The sequence below is a fragment of the Lithobates pipiens genome, unplaced genomic scaffold (assembly GCF_037356315.1).
Source record: "Lithobates pipiens isolate NorthernLeopardFrog02 unplaced genomic scaffold, aLitPip1_a1.2 Scaffold_13, whole genome shotgun sequence".
In the NCBI taxonomy this organism is placed as follows: Eukaryota; Metazoa; Chordata; class Amphibia; order Anura; family Ranidae; genus Lithobates; species Lithobates pipiens.
Genome location: NW_027507718.1, coordinates 107,983,551 through 107,996,609, shown reverse-complemented (window position 1 = coordinate 107,996,609; position 13,059 = coordinate 107,983,551). Strand labels below are relative to the sequence as shown.

Below are 13,059 nucleotides of genomic sequence, written 5' to 3'. Positions count from 1 at the left end.
TATGAAACGGGAAGGTCTCCTCTCGAACCTGAAACACAGTACTGTATTTTGTATGGTGCCTCAGCTACATACAGTACAGTTTATACAGGAAATCCAGCAGCCTTGTGTTATTGAGAGAAATAGTTTATCTGGGCCATCTTGACCTGAACGATTTTTTTTAAAGTGAACCTAAAGCTAGAGATCGGCTTTTAGAGCATGCAAATAAATTACATGTGACCCCCCCTAACATTTATTTGCCTTTTTAAAGCGGACTTCCACCCACTGCCGCAAAAATTAACTACATATACTGCAGCTGCTTTTTTTATTTTAAATTGGACACTTGCCTGTCCAGAGCAATGTCGGCACCGCAGCTGATGTTTGCATCAGCTGTCGGGAGCTGCCGCCGCCATAGCCTGTAGGTGAACCCGGTAGCGAAGCAATACAGCTTCAGGCCGGGTCCCTACTGCGCATGTGCAAAGCTCTCCTACTGGACTGGCGGCGGGAGAAGGAGGAGTGAGTGGCCATGGCCGAGACTCCTGGAAGTGGGGACAGGATACCTGTCAGACAGGCATACGCTCCTCCCCCAAAAGGTGCCAAATGTGGCACCGGAGGGGAGAAGGAGACAAATGAGCAGAAGTTCCACTTTTGGGTAGTACTCCGCTTTAGCATTTGCTAAAAAACCCTTTTATCCCTGGTTTAAGGCCTCTTTCACGCTGAAGCTCAGTTTACGTGCGGGTTATCGATGCTTCACCATAGACTTTCTAATGGCACATTTTTTTGTACGTTATCTAAAAACACACCAAAAATGCAGCATACAGGATTTTGGTGCGCTTTCAGAAAAGTGCCATCTGATGGTCCAAAACCACGGGTACACTAGACTGCAACTAGACCGCTGTAAGGAAGTGTGAAAGGAGCCTTAGACTGTCTCTCCTAAATTGTGTTTTTTTTTTTTTTTTTCTAACCCTTAACATAGCAGCTTAACATAACAATCTGACTCAAATTAGTTTTTTCTTTCATCTGGCTAATAATGACTGCTGTATTCAATTAAAATCTGTGTTTAAACATTATATTCTACTAGGTATACAGCCAAGTTTGATCTTTTATAAACGTATAATCTTGGGTGTGGACCTTTACTGTGTGTAATTACTTCCTTTCTTGGCTGTCACTAGTTTTATTCACATGAATGAGTAAGAGTTCCATTACGGAATAGTTTATGGACATATTTTTTTAATGTAAACTTCCTTATGAAAAAGACAGATGTCAACATTTTGATCACAAATCTGATGTTTCTAATTAAAAGCTCTTAGTGCTGTACATTAACCACTTAAGGACCGAGCCTTTTTCTGAGATGTGGTGTTTAGAAGTTTAAAAACAGGTGTTTTTTTTATTTATTTTTTTGCTAGAAAATCACTATGTATATATAATATATATATAATTATTTTTTTTTTTTTTTTTCCCTTCTATCCTAGAGAACAAAATGTCAGTCTTTGCAATGCTTTCTCTCACACTGTATTTGCTCAGTGGTCTTACAATTGCACTTTTTTTGGAAAAAATACACTTGTCTTATTTTTTAAATGAAGTAAATTGATACCCAACATGTCACTCTTCAAAATTGCACCCGCTCGTGGTATGTCGACAAACTTTGACCCTTAAAAATCTGCATAGGCAATGATTATTTTTCAGTATTTTTATTGATGTTTTGCAAAGAAAGACATAAGTAACGATCAAGATGTAACTGCATGGATGTCTGTCTATACAAGCAAGTCATTAGAACAATAAGGCATAGAACACCAAGTAGTTGAGGAAACTTGTGGGGGTTTGTGTTAACCGTCTTACCAACAAATGAATCCTTTCCCCCTCATCCCGACATCCCTAACAGGATCAGACTGTGTCGAGGGGAAGGGGGAATTTGCCAACAGTAAATAATAAGGGTCAGAAAAACATTCACTAACCAGAGTGTAACTTGAACTTCGCGCATTCCCCACTGCAGCCCCGTCCTGTATGCGATCTTGGATAACTTTGGGGTCCATAACAGGATGGGAGATTGGTGAAGGATAACTGCACCTATAAGCTATATGTGTTGACCTTACGAGCAGATGCGTGAGTTCGCCCAGGTTAGGCTTCTAGTAAAGTCAGTAACAGACAGTCCCCTGGTGATCGTGTATGAAGTCATGCATGTAGAATACCAGGTTGTGCAGTGAGGAATGTTGCAGTAGGAAGGAGAAAAAGAAGGGAGAGGATATCTTAAGGCATCAGAGAGGTGTATAGAAGTAGAATGGTCGTGTACTACCGATGGGGGAGTAGAGGTTTTTGTATATAGGTCTTCCAGGGTTCCCATATCTCATCGTGTCCATAGGCGACGTTTAAAAAATTATACAGGTTGCATGTTTTAACCACTTTCAGACCGGACCATTTTGCTGGTAAATGACCAGAGGTCTTTTTACACTTTGGCACTGCGCTGCTTTAACTGGTAATTGCGCGGTCATGCAATGTTGTACCCAAACAAAATTTGCGTCCTTTTCTTCCCACAAATAGAGCTTTCTTTTGATGGTATTTGATTGCCTCTGCGATTTTTATTTTTTGCGATATAAACGTAAAAAGACCGCAAATTTTGAAAAAAAATGATATTTTCTACTTTTTGTTATTAGAAAAATCCAATAAACTCAATTTTAGTCATACATTTAGGCCAAAATGTATTCAGCCACATGTCTTTGGTAAAAAAAAAGTCAATAATTGTATATTTATTGGTTTGCGCAAAAGTTGTCACATCTACAAACTAAGGTACGTTTTCTGGAATTTACGCAGCTTTTAGTTTACGACTGCCTATCTCATTTCTTGAGGTGCTAAAATGGCAGGGCAGTACAAAACCCCCCCAAATGACCCCATTTTGGAAAGTAGACCCCCTAAGGAAATTGATAAGAGGCATGTTGAGCCCATTGAATATTTAATTTTTTTGCCTCAAGCGATTGAATAATGACAAAAAAAAATTTTTTTTTTTTTTTTTACACAAAGTTGTCACTAAATGATATATTGCTCACACATGCTATGGGCGTATGTGAAATGACACCCCAAAATAAATTCTGCTGCTTCTCCTGAGTACGGGGATACCACATATGTGGGACTTTTTGGGAGCCTAGCCGCGTACGGGGCCCCGAAAACCAAGCACCGCCTTCAGGCTTTCTAAGGGCGTAAATTTTTGAGTTCACTTCTCACTACCTATTACAGTTTTGAAGGCCATAAAATGCCAAGATGGCACAAAACCCCCACAAATGACCCCATTTTAGAAAGTAGACACCCCAAGCTATTTGCTGAGAGGCATGTTGAGTTAATGGAATATTTTATATTTTGCCACAAGTTGCGGGAAAATTACAAACTTTTTTTTTTTTTTTTTTTTTTTTTTTCACAAAGTTGTCACTAAATGATATATTGCTCACACATGCCATGGGCATATGTGAAATGACACCCCAAAATAAATTCTGCTGCTTCTCCTGAGTACGGGGATACCACATATGTGGGACTTTTTGGGAGCCTAGCCGCGTACGGGGCCCCGAAAACCAAGCACCGCCTTCAGGCTTTCTAAGGGCGTTACAGTTTTGAAGGCCATAAAATGCCAAGATGGCACAAACCCCCCCCAAATGACCCCATTTTGGAAAGTAGACACCCCTAAATTTAGGGGTACACTAGTGAGACTAGGTAATAAATGGCGGGTGCCCTGAAACTATAAAAAAATAACTAACCAACCAGCGTCACCTGTAACAGTTATATGGTGATCACTGGTGAAAGGGTTAACTAGGGGGCAATCAGGGGGCTTTATGCGGTAGTATATGGGGGTCCCTGGCGCTATAAAAAGCTGCGGCGAACCTAAATACCTACCTGCCTAACTAGCGTCACCTGTGACACTAATACAGCGATCAGAAAAACGATCGCTTATTAGGCTGGGTTCACACTGGAGCGATGCGGGAACGCCACAAATGCGCGGCGGGTTCCCGCATCGCATGCCTCCCGGCGGCAGTTCACACTGCCCTATGCGAACTGCTGGGAGTGTCAGTGAAATGTTACTGACACCCCCAGATCAGTTCGCATATCGCAGTGCGATCTGCAAACTCGGATCGCATGGTGTGAACACCCATGCGATCCGATTCTGCTGCGGGCCAAAAAAAGGGTCCCGTGCGAATTTGCGGCGGGTGCGGCGGGTGTGGCGGGTGCGGCGGGTGCGGCGAATGGCTGAACTCGAATCGCACAGAGATCGGATGTGATTTGCACTGCAGTGCGGTGCGAATCACATCCGTTCTCAAACCGCTGCAATCTGAACCCAGCCTTAGTGACACTGGCGACGGGGGGTGATCACGGGGTTAAACCTTTATTGGGGGGGTTAGGGGGGTACCTTAGAACTAAAGGGGGCTAACCCTAACTGCCCTAACAGTTATTAGTCACAAATGACACCCGCCGGGTGATCAGGGGGTTAAACCTTTATTAGGTAATAAATGGCGGGTGCCCTGAAACTATAAAAAAATAACTAACCAACCAGCGTCACCTGTAACAGTTATATGGTGATCACTGGTGAAAGGGTTAACTAGGGGGCAATCAGGGGGCTTTATGCGGTAGTATATGGGGGTCCCTGGCGCTATAAAAAGCTGCGGCGAACCTAAATACCTACCTGCCTAACTAGCGTCACCTGTGACACTAATACGGCGATCAGAAAAATGATCGCTTATTAGGCTGGGTTCACACTGGAGCGATGCGGAAACGCCGCGAATCCGCGGCGGGTTCCCGCATCGCATGCCTCCCGGCGGCAGTTCACACTGCCCTATGCGAACTGCTGGGAGTGTCAGTGAAATGTTACTGACACCCCCAGATCAGTTCGCATATCGCAGTGCGATATGCAAACTCGGATCGCATGGTGTGAACACCCATGCGATCCGATTCTGCTGCGGGCCAAAAAAAGGGTCCCGTGCGAATTTGCGGCGGGTGTGGCGGGTGCGGCGGGTGCGGCGGGTGCGGCGAATGGCTGAACTCGAATCGCACAGAGATCGGATGTGATTTGCACTGCAGTGCGGTGCGAATCACATTCGTTCTCATAAACCGCTGCAATGTGAACCCAGCCTTAGTGACACTGGCGACGGGGGGTGATCACGGGGTTAAACCTTTATTGGGGGGGTTAGGGGGGTACATTAGAACTAAAGGGGGCTAACTCTAACTGCCCTAACAGTTATTACAGTCACAAATGACACCAATGCAAAAAAAAAAAAAAAAAAAAAAAAAAATGACATTGGTGTCACTGTGACTGGGGGGCAGGGGTAATTGGGGGGGTGATCGGGGGGTAAAGGGGGGGTGTGAGTGTGCCTGGCATGTTCTACTGTGTGTGTAGAGTGTTGGTGCAACTCACCGATCCGCTCTCCTCCGTGTCGGAACGGAAAATACCGACACGGAGGAGAGAATACATCACTTCCTCTCCTGTGTTTACATTACAGGAGAGGAAGTGATGTCACCGGGGATTTCCATTCGTCGAGAGCGATCGCGAGGGGGTGGCCATGAATGAATGGCCGCCCCCTCATCCCGGATCGCTCTCGAAGAAATGCCGACCGCCGCAGGCACCGGGGGGGGGCCCGATCGGGCCCCCCACCCGCGGGCAGGCAGGGACTTATATATACGCCAATATGCCTGCCCGTGCCATTCTGCCGACGTATATCGTCGTGCGGCGGTCGGCAAGTGGTTAAGATACAGAGGAGGTCTAGGGTGAGAATTATTGCTCTCACTCTACCGATCGTGCCGATACCTCACATGCGTGATTTGAACACTGTTTTCCTATGCGAACGTTACTCACATAAAAAATAAAATAATAATTCTTGTTTATTTTACCTTTTTTTTATTTTTACACTCTTATTTAGTAAAAAAAAAAAAAAAAAAAAAAATTGTGTCACTTTTATTCCTATTACAAGAAAAGTAGACCTCCCTTGTAATAGGAAAAAAAAGCATGACAGGACCTCTTAAATATAAGATCTTGGGTCAAAAAGACCTCAGATCACATATTTACACTTAAATACACTATGGGCAGAAGTTACGTTTTTGACGTCTCTTCCGCCCTGCATTGTTATGGAGACGGGTGGGGGCCATCTTCCCCTCACTTGTCTCCATGCCCAACCAGGGTGAAGATCCGATCATCTCTGCACTGCCAATAAAAGTGATCTCGCGCCGAATGCGCTGCAGGGACCACTCTTATCTGAAATCGGACCGCTGGCCAAAGAAGAGGATACCGGGGTTATGGCAGCTAGCTGCTGCCATAACAACAATATCCCCCTTCAAAGTAAGGACGTATATCTGAGAACAAAAAATACAAGGGACTTGTGGACTTTACAGGCACGAGTAAGGAAAAGTAATTTTTTACTTTTCCTTACTCGTGCCTGTAAAGTCCACAAGTCCCTTGTATTTTTTGTTTTGAGCATATTCTAATTAGGACGTGGCACTTTCTACTAAAATTTATTTTGGGTTATCCACTACATCCACTTTAAGTTTAGGTCTTGTCCCTACATAAGCCTGTGAATGGGTAGTAAAGGGGAAGCAGCACACAGATTGTTAGTCTGGGGGGGTTGTGTTAAATCTATTAGCAGATTTAAATGCACTTACAAATTGAAGCCAAACTCCAACTCACACTTTAAAATCAGTTACATTAAACCCCTTTTTTTTTTTCTTTTGGGATAAGGTTTTGGATGAATAAATAAAAGCTGGTCATTTTTATTTATCCCTGCCAGTGTTAATGGGTTTGTTTTAATGATCATCCATGTAAACTGATACATTCTGCTGAAGAGCTTGTGAAAATCGTTTAACGCTGCTTTAAACTGCGTACAAAAAAAATATAAATGTAATTCAATTCAAAATGCATTTTATGATGTATTAATAGGGGGATTATTTATCTGTCTGGAGTTCAGCTTTAACTCATTATTTGCCTTACTAAGTTAGAATGAATTCCATAACTAAATTATCTGACATTTGAAATGTATATCTTAAAGCGGAGGTCCACCCTAAAGTGGACCTCCGCTCATCGGAACCCTCCCCCCCTCCGGTGCCACAATCGGCCCCTTTCAGGGGGGAGGGGGGTGCAGTTACCTGGATAATCCAGGTAACTGCACCCACTTCCGGGATAACTCTCTGCGGAAAGGGGCGTAACTTACGCCCCTTCCCGCAAGTGCCCCGCTGCCTGCTGGGAAACACACAGATCCCAGAGGCAGCGGGGAGCGTCCTTATTGCGCAGCGCGATTCACGCATGCGCAGTAGGGAACCGGGAAATGAAGCAGACATCGCGGGCGCGCTGGACAGGTAAGTGTCACTATTTTAAAAGTCAGCAGCTGCAGTATTTGTAGCTGCTGGCTTTAAAAAAAAAAAAAAAAAAAAAAAATGCGGAGTCCCGGTGAACTCCCGCTTTAAGCTGTGTCTATATTGGACTAAACCTAATCTTTTGCTGTTTTGTTTTTCTCTTCCAGGAACAGTATTTTGAAAACCTGTCAAGGAGAAAAGTATTCATGGAGAAGCATGCAAACCAAAGAAAACTTCGTGTATGCGTGGCCACCTGCAACAGGGCAGATTACTCCAAGCTGGCTCCTATTATGTTTGGTATTAAAGCAGAACCTGAACACTTTGAGCTGAGTGTAGTGGTTATAGGTTCTCACCTGATTGACGACTATGGGTAAGTTTTTTTTTTTTTTATTTTTTTTTAAGTATGTGTATGAAATCCTAATATATTTTCACTGAAACAATAAGGACTGCTGGAAGTCTGAGCCAAAAACAATTGCAATTGTATTTTAGAATGGTGAGGGCAAGTTTGTTAAATATCATGTTGGTGCTGACTAGCCTGGCCTCCTCCCTTTCTACTCCAATACCTTACTGTAAAGTGATTGATATATATTATTATTATTATTATTTTTTTTTTTTAACAAGACTTTACAAACATGTTTATACTTACCTTCTCTGTGTAGTTGATTTTGCACAGAGCAGCCCGGATCCTCCTCTTCTCTGGTCTTTTTGCTGCTCCTGGCTCCTCCCTCCTATCAAGTGCTCCCACAGTCAGCAGTTTCCTATGGGGGCACTGGAGCAGAGTCAGCTTTGAGTTTGTAAAAGACCCCCCCCCCCCCCCCCCCAACCATATATTTTCTGAAAGCATATGACCTCTTGAAATAAAAAGAAGGTACTACTGTTTTATTAAGCCCCGCGGTATTTGCGCAAATGTTTATCAACCATATTCTTGCTAAAACTACACTAAAACCATTATTAGCAGATAAAAAAAACACAGCTAATTTTACTAAATTCCTGCTAAATTCCATCTATAAAAGCTTGACCTCTATCGAGTTAATACATAACAAATATTTTTGTAATTTTTACATTGCGCTTTTTTGCAAAATGGTTAAAATTGAACGTACTCAAAAATGTCCACCCATTGTTCTCTATGGAGAGGCTGATGTAAATGGACATTTTTCCCTTTACACCTGCCTGAATCCGATCCAGTCCACTTAAAACAGAGGGATCAGGGTCCATTCCCCATCCATATGGCAGATCGGATGGTATTCAATGGAACTGGACAGGCTGTCCATTTCCATATGACTGCCCTATAGACAACAGTGGGCTGTGTCCATGTCTCTCTGCATCAGCGGAGCTCAGCAGGGATCAGCAGATAGATCCCCCATTTGAGCGTGTGACTCTGCTTGACAGTCTGCTCCGTGTGAAAGGGGTCTTACCAGGAGGGGCTGGTCCTGCTGGGGCCCTGCCCCCCTGCAGGACGCCGGACTTGTATGTTTGTATCAAGGTTTGTGTTTTTTTTTTTTTCCCCCAAGCCACATGATTAAAACCTGAGCCTCTTATTGGCTTGAAAAAGATTGAGCTTGGGGCGCAGAGCATTGCACCCTGAGCCCACCCACTTGTGACAATAGTGAATTAATATTCGCTATTGTCTTCTGGCTTCTATCCCTGGCAAATAGGGTTGGCCAGGAGGAGAAGCTGAGGGAGCTGTGCCGGGGGGGGGGGGTGGAAGGGATGGGGGAGAGCTCTGTCACAGCGGAGAGGCTGAATGCATGTGGGGGGTTGTCGCTGTGGAGAGGCTGATTGCGGGCATACCTGGAGTGTCTTACTAGGTTTGCCATGTATCAGCTGTCAGTGGATATGGGACCAATCGCTGCCTATATTCACTGTACTACAGGGGGAGCTTGGTAGGCACATGTTTACCAAGCCACAAGTTCACCCGCACTGCTCGGCGCATTGGGTGAGGGGGGTCACATTAGGAATTAATAACTCTGATCAGCGGTTTGTAATACACTGATCAGAGTTATAGAATTGTTCAGAGTCTGCTGAACAATTCTGTTATAAGCTTATGGTCATTGAAGTGACCATAAACTTATAGGAGAGGGAGAAATTAGGTCTGTACGGACTTGGCCACCTGCGGGCACTTCTGTAAGTCCGTACGGCATATGGACCCGACAGTGAAAGGGTTAAGTAGTGATTGACTGGCGGGCTCTGCAGATAAACTTTTTGACTTTCGTAGATGCAATATTGTCCATTTGTCTCCACTATCTAGGAATACCTACCGTATGATTGAGCAGGATGATTTTGATATACAAGCAAGACTTCATACAATTGTGAGGGGGGAGGATGAAGCTGCCATGGTAGAATCTGTAGGACTTGCTTTGGTGAAACTACCAGATGTTTTAAACAGACTTAAACCAGACATAATAGTTGTCCATGGAGATCGATTTGATGCCTTGGCTTTGGCAACAACTGCAGCACTGATGAACATACGAATCCTTCACATAGAGGGAGGTGAAGTCAGTGGAACCATAGATGACTCGATCAGACATTCCATCACTAAATTATCCCATTATCACGCGTGCTGCACACGGAGTGCAGAACAGCATCTCATCGCCATGTGTGAGGACCATGACCGCATCCTTCTGGCAGGGTGCCCCTCTTATGATAAGCTTCTTAATGTGAAAAACAAGGACTACATGAGTGTCATCAAGATGTGGCTAGGTATGTGTGTTTCCACAAAAGTCTTCACTGTAGTGATCCATTATTTATTTTTATTTTGTTTTTTGTTTTTTTTTATAGCTTGCTACTTAATTTACATGAATTATATTGTATACTAATATTTAGGGTTTTATTAAATAGTGGAGAGCTATTCAGCAGTGTCTTTTAGCAAATAAAAATTGGTGTTTGCTGGTTTTAAATTGTATTTAAACCTAAAACAAGAATTTTAATAAATTGCAGCTTACTAGTCTTTAGATGTGTTGGCTGCATTGGAGCTACTGGTAGCACCGTGCGACCTGGGAGTTGCAGTAGAAAGTTGTGTTCAGAGACATAAATGTCAAAGTAGTTGACACACTGCATTGATCTCTTCTACTTCCCTAAATTGAACTTTGTTTCCTTTTAAATATCTCCCTCCAATCTCATGGCGGTATTTCTTTTCCCTGTTCATTGTTTAACATCTCACATGCCGACAATTTACACCCTTTCTCAACAGGTGATGTGAATCCTGGTGATTATATTGTAGCCCTTCAGCATCCAGTGACCACAGACATCAAGCATTCAGTTAAAATGTTTGAATTTACCCTAGATGCACTTATCTCATTCAACAAGCGAACCTTGGTGCTATTCCCAAATATCGATGCAGGTAATTTTGGTGTGGGGGCATAGATGACCTTTTTACTTTTTACACTTCAGATTTGCAGACTGTCTTTGTTCTGGGTTATGGGCCTAGTTTGCAGCAGGAAAAAAAATGTACCGTATATACTCGAGTATAGGCCGACCCGAATATAAGCCGAGGCCCCCAATTTACCCCCAAAAAAACTGGCAAACTTATTGACTCGTGTATAAGCCGAGGGTGAGACATGCCTGTCCATCCCTGTGTGTGTGTCCGTCCATCCCTGTGTGTCCGTCCATCCCTGTGTGTCCGTCCATCCCTGTGTGTCCGTCCATCCCTGTGTGTCCGTCCATCCCTGTGTGTCCGTCCATCCCTGTGTGTCCGTCCATCCATCCCTGTGTGTGTGTGTGTCCATCCATCCATCCATCCCTGTGTGTGTGTGTCTCCATCCATCCATCCATCCATCCCTGTGTGTGTGTGTCTCCATCCATCCATCCATCCATCCATCCCTGTGTGTGTGTGTCTCCATCCATCCATCCATCCCTGTGTGTGTCTCCATCCATGTGTGTGTGTGTGTGTGTGTGTGTATGTGTGTGTGTGTGTGTGTGTGTGTGTGTCCAGCCTACCTTTGTCCCGAGCCTCCTAATAACCAGCAATTTGTTTCATGGAGTTGGGCTTTAAAGGGACTACAGATCCCTATTTGGGATGATCCTACTTTCTTTATGGTGTTATGATGCCCTATAGGGTGAGCCATAGTGCCGGTGAAGAATAATGAATCTTTATGTACACAGGGTTATGGAAGGCATTCGAGGGCACAATAAACACATGTAATCAGGGATTGTTCTGGCCAGAATTATCTGCTGATAAGAGCAAGCAGCCGCATTCTGTAGGCATATGAATTATTAATGTTCCTCTGAAACTCTCTGGCTTGTTCTGAAAAGATCATTTCTTTGTGAGCAAAGGACTGAAAAACACACAGCACACAAGGAAGGGGGGATTTACCTTGCCTCCTTGCCTCCGTCCCGTGCCGTGTCGTGCCTTGCCTTGCCTTGCCCCCGTCCCGTCCCGTCCCGTGCCCTCTTCGTCGGCGGCCATTGTAAAATTCAAAAGCTGCGCCGCCGCCTTCGCCTGTGATAGGCGGAACACTGAATTTCCCAGCAGCCTGTGTTCCGCCTATCACAGACGTCGTATCATCCTCGTCCGTAGTACGAGGATGATACGATGTCCGTGATAGGCGGAACACAGGCTGCTGGGAAATTCAGTGTTCCGCCTATCACAGGCGAAGGCGGAGCCGGAGGCGCGGCTTTTGAATAGAATGGCCGCTGTCTGTCTGCTCGACACGCTGTTCGAGCGGGCAGACAGCGATGACTCGAGTATAAGCCGAGGGGGGCACTTTCAGCCTCAAAAAAGAGGCTGAAAATCTCGGCTTATACTCGAGTATATACGGTAATTGTGTTGCAGTGGATTAATTAGTTTTTTTTTTTTTTTTTTTTTTTATGCCTTTACAGGAAGTAAAGAAATGGTGCGAGTGATGAGGAAGAAGGGTGTGGAGCACCATCCCAACTTCAGAGCAGTGAAGCATGTCCCATTTGAGCAGTTTATACAGTTGGTTGCTCACGCAGGATGCATGATTGGGAACAGCAGTTGTGGTGTGCGAGAGGCTGGAGCCTTTGGAACACCAGTCATCAATTTAGGCACTCGTCAGACAGGCAGAGAAACAGGTAAAAGTCTTACCGGTACACACAAATTCTGCTATTGTTAAGGGGGTTGTATATTTAAAGATATTATGTATATAATCACAGCACAAAGTGCAAATATACTGTACATTTGCCTCACATGAAATATTGAGATATTTGTACTGTCTTGAAGCCATTGATCATTTAGCAATTTTTTTTAACTCATCAGGTGAGAATGTTCTTCATGTTCGAGATGCAGACACAGAGAATAAAATAATTCATGCACTTCAACTTCAGTTTGGAAAACGTTATCCCTGGTAGGTTTTATGTTTCTCAGGCAGTGTTATGCTTGTTGTAAAAGTCACCTATATATTGATTGTGGGTGGACTCTAGTGTTCTAGCTTTATGTATCTTTTGGCGACTTAAAATGACACTTAATTATATCCTTATTCTCCAAAAATAATCTGTAAACATCCACTACTTAATGGCCCTGTAATCCATTTTTCATTTAAAATTGTTCCTTACTGTGTTTTTATTCCTCTTTGCAACTTCCTCAGTGAGCTCCAGGGCCTCTCTGTTTCCCCTTCTGTATGGCACTAGCAGTGTACATTGGGTGTGGTGATGTGCACTGCTCTATGCAGACTACAAATCTCCAAATGTCCATTTTAGGAGTGATCGGGGGGGGTGGCTACATTCCTGCAAAAAAGAAAGTGAAGAAACATATAAAGTTGGAATTTGGAGAAGGCTGGGAGCAATAATGGGAGATGATTTTTTGAGTTAGGG

The 13,059-nt window shown here is 44.0% G+C and overlaps 1 protein-coding gene across 3 annotated transcripts in view; it reads left to right on the top strand.

The window, feature by feature from the left end:
- Positions 1 to 13,059, top strand: part of GNE (glucosamine (UDP-N-acetyl)-2-epimerase/N-acetylmannosamine kinase) — a 114,906-nt gene that overhangs the window by 59,726 nt on the left and 42,121 nt on the right. For all 3 annotated transcript variants that reach the window (XM_077475388.1, XM_077475387.1, XM_077475389.1), the window contains exons 2-6: positions 7,458 to 7,660; positions 9,539 to 9,990; positions 10,481 to 10,630; positions 12,109 to 12,321; positions 12,506 to 12,593. In XM_077475388.1, coding sequence (XP_077331514.1) covers positions 7,458 to 7,660; positions 9,539 to 9,990; positions 10,481 to 10,630; positions 12,109 to 12,321; positions 12,506 to 12,593 — 1,106 coding nt within the window. The remainder of the gene's footprint in view (positions 1 to 7,457; positions 7,661 to 9,538; positions 9,991 to 10,480; positions 10,631 to 12,108; positions 12,322 to 12,505; positions 12,594 to 13,059) is intronic.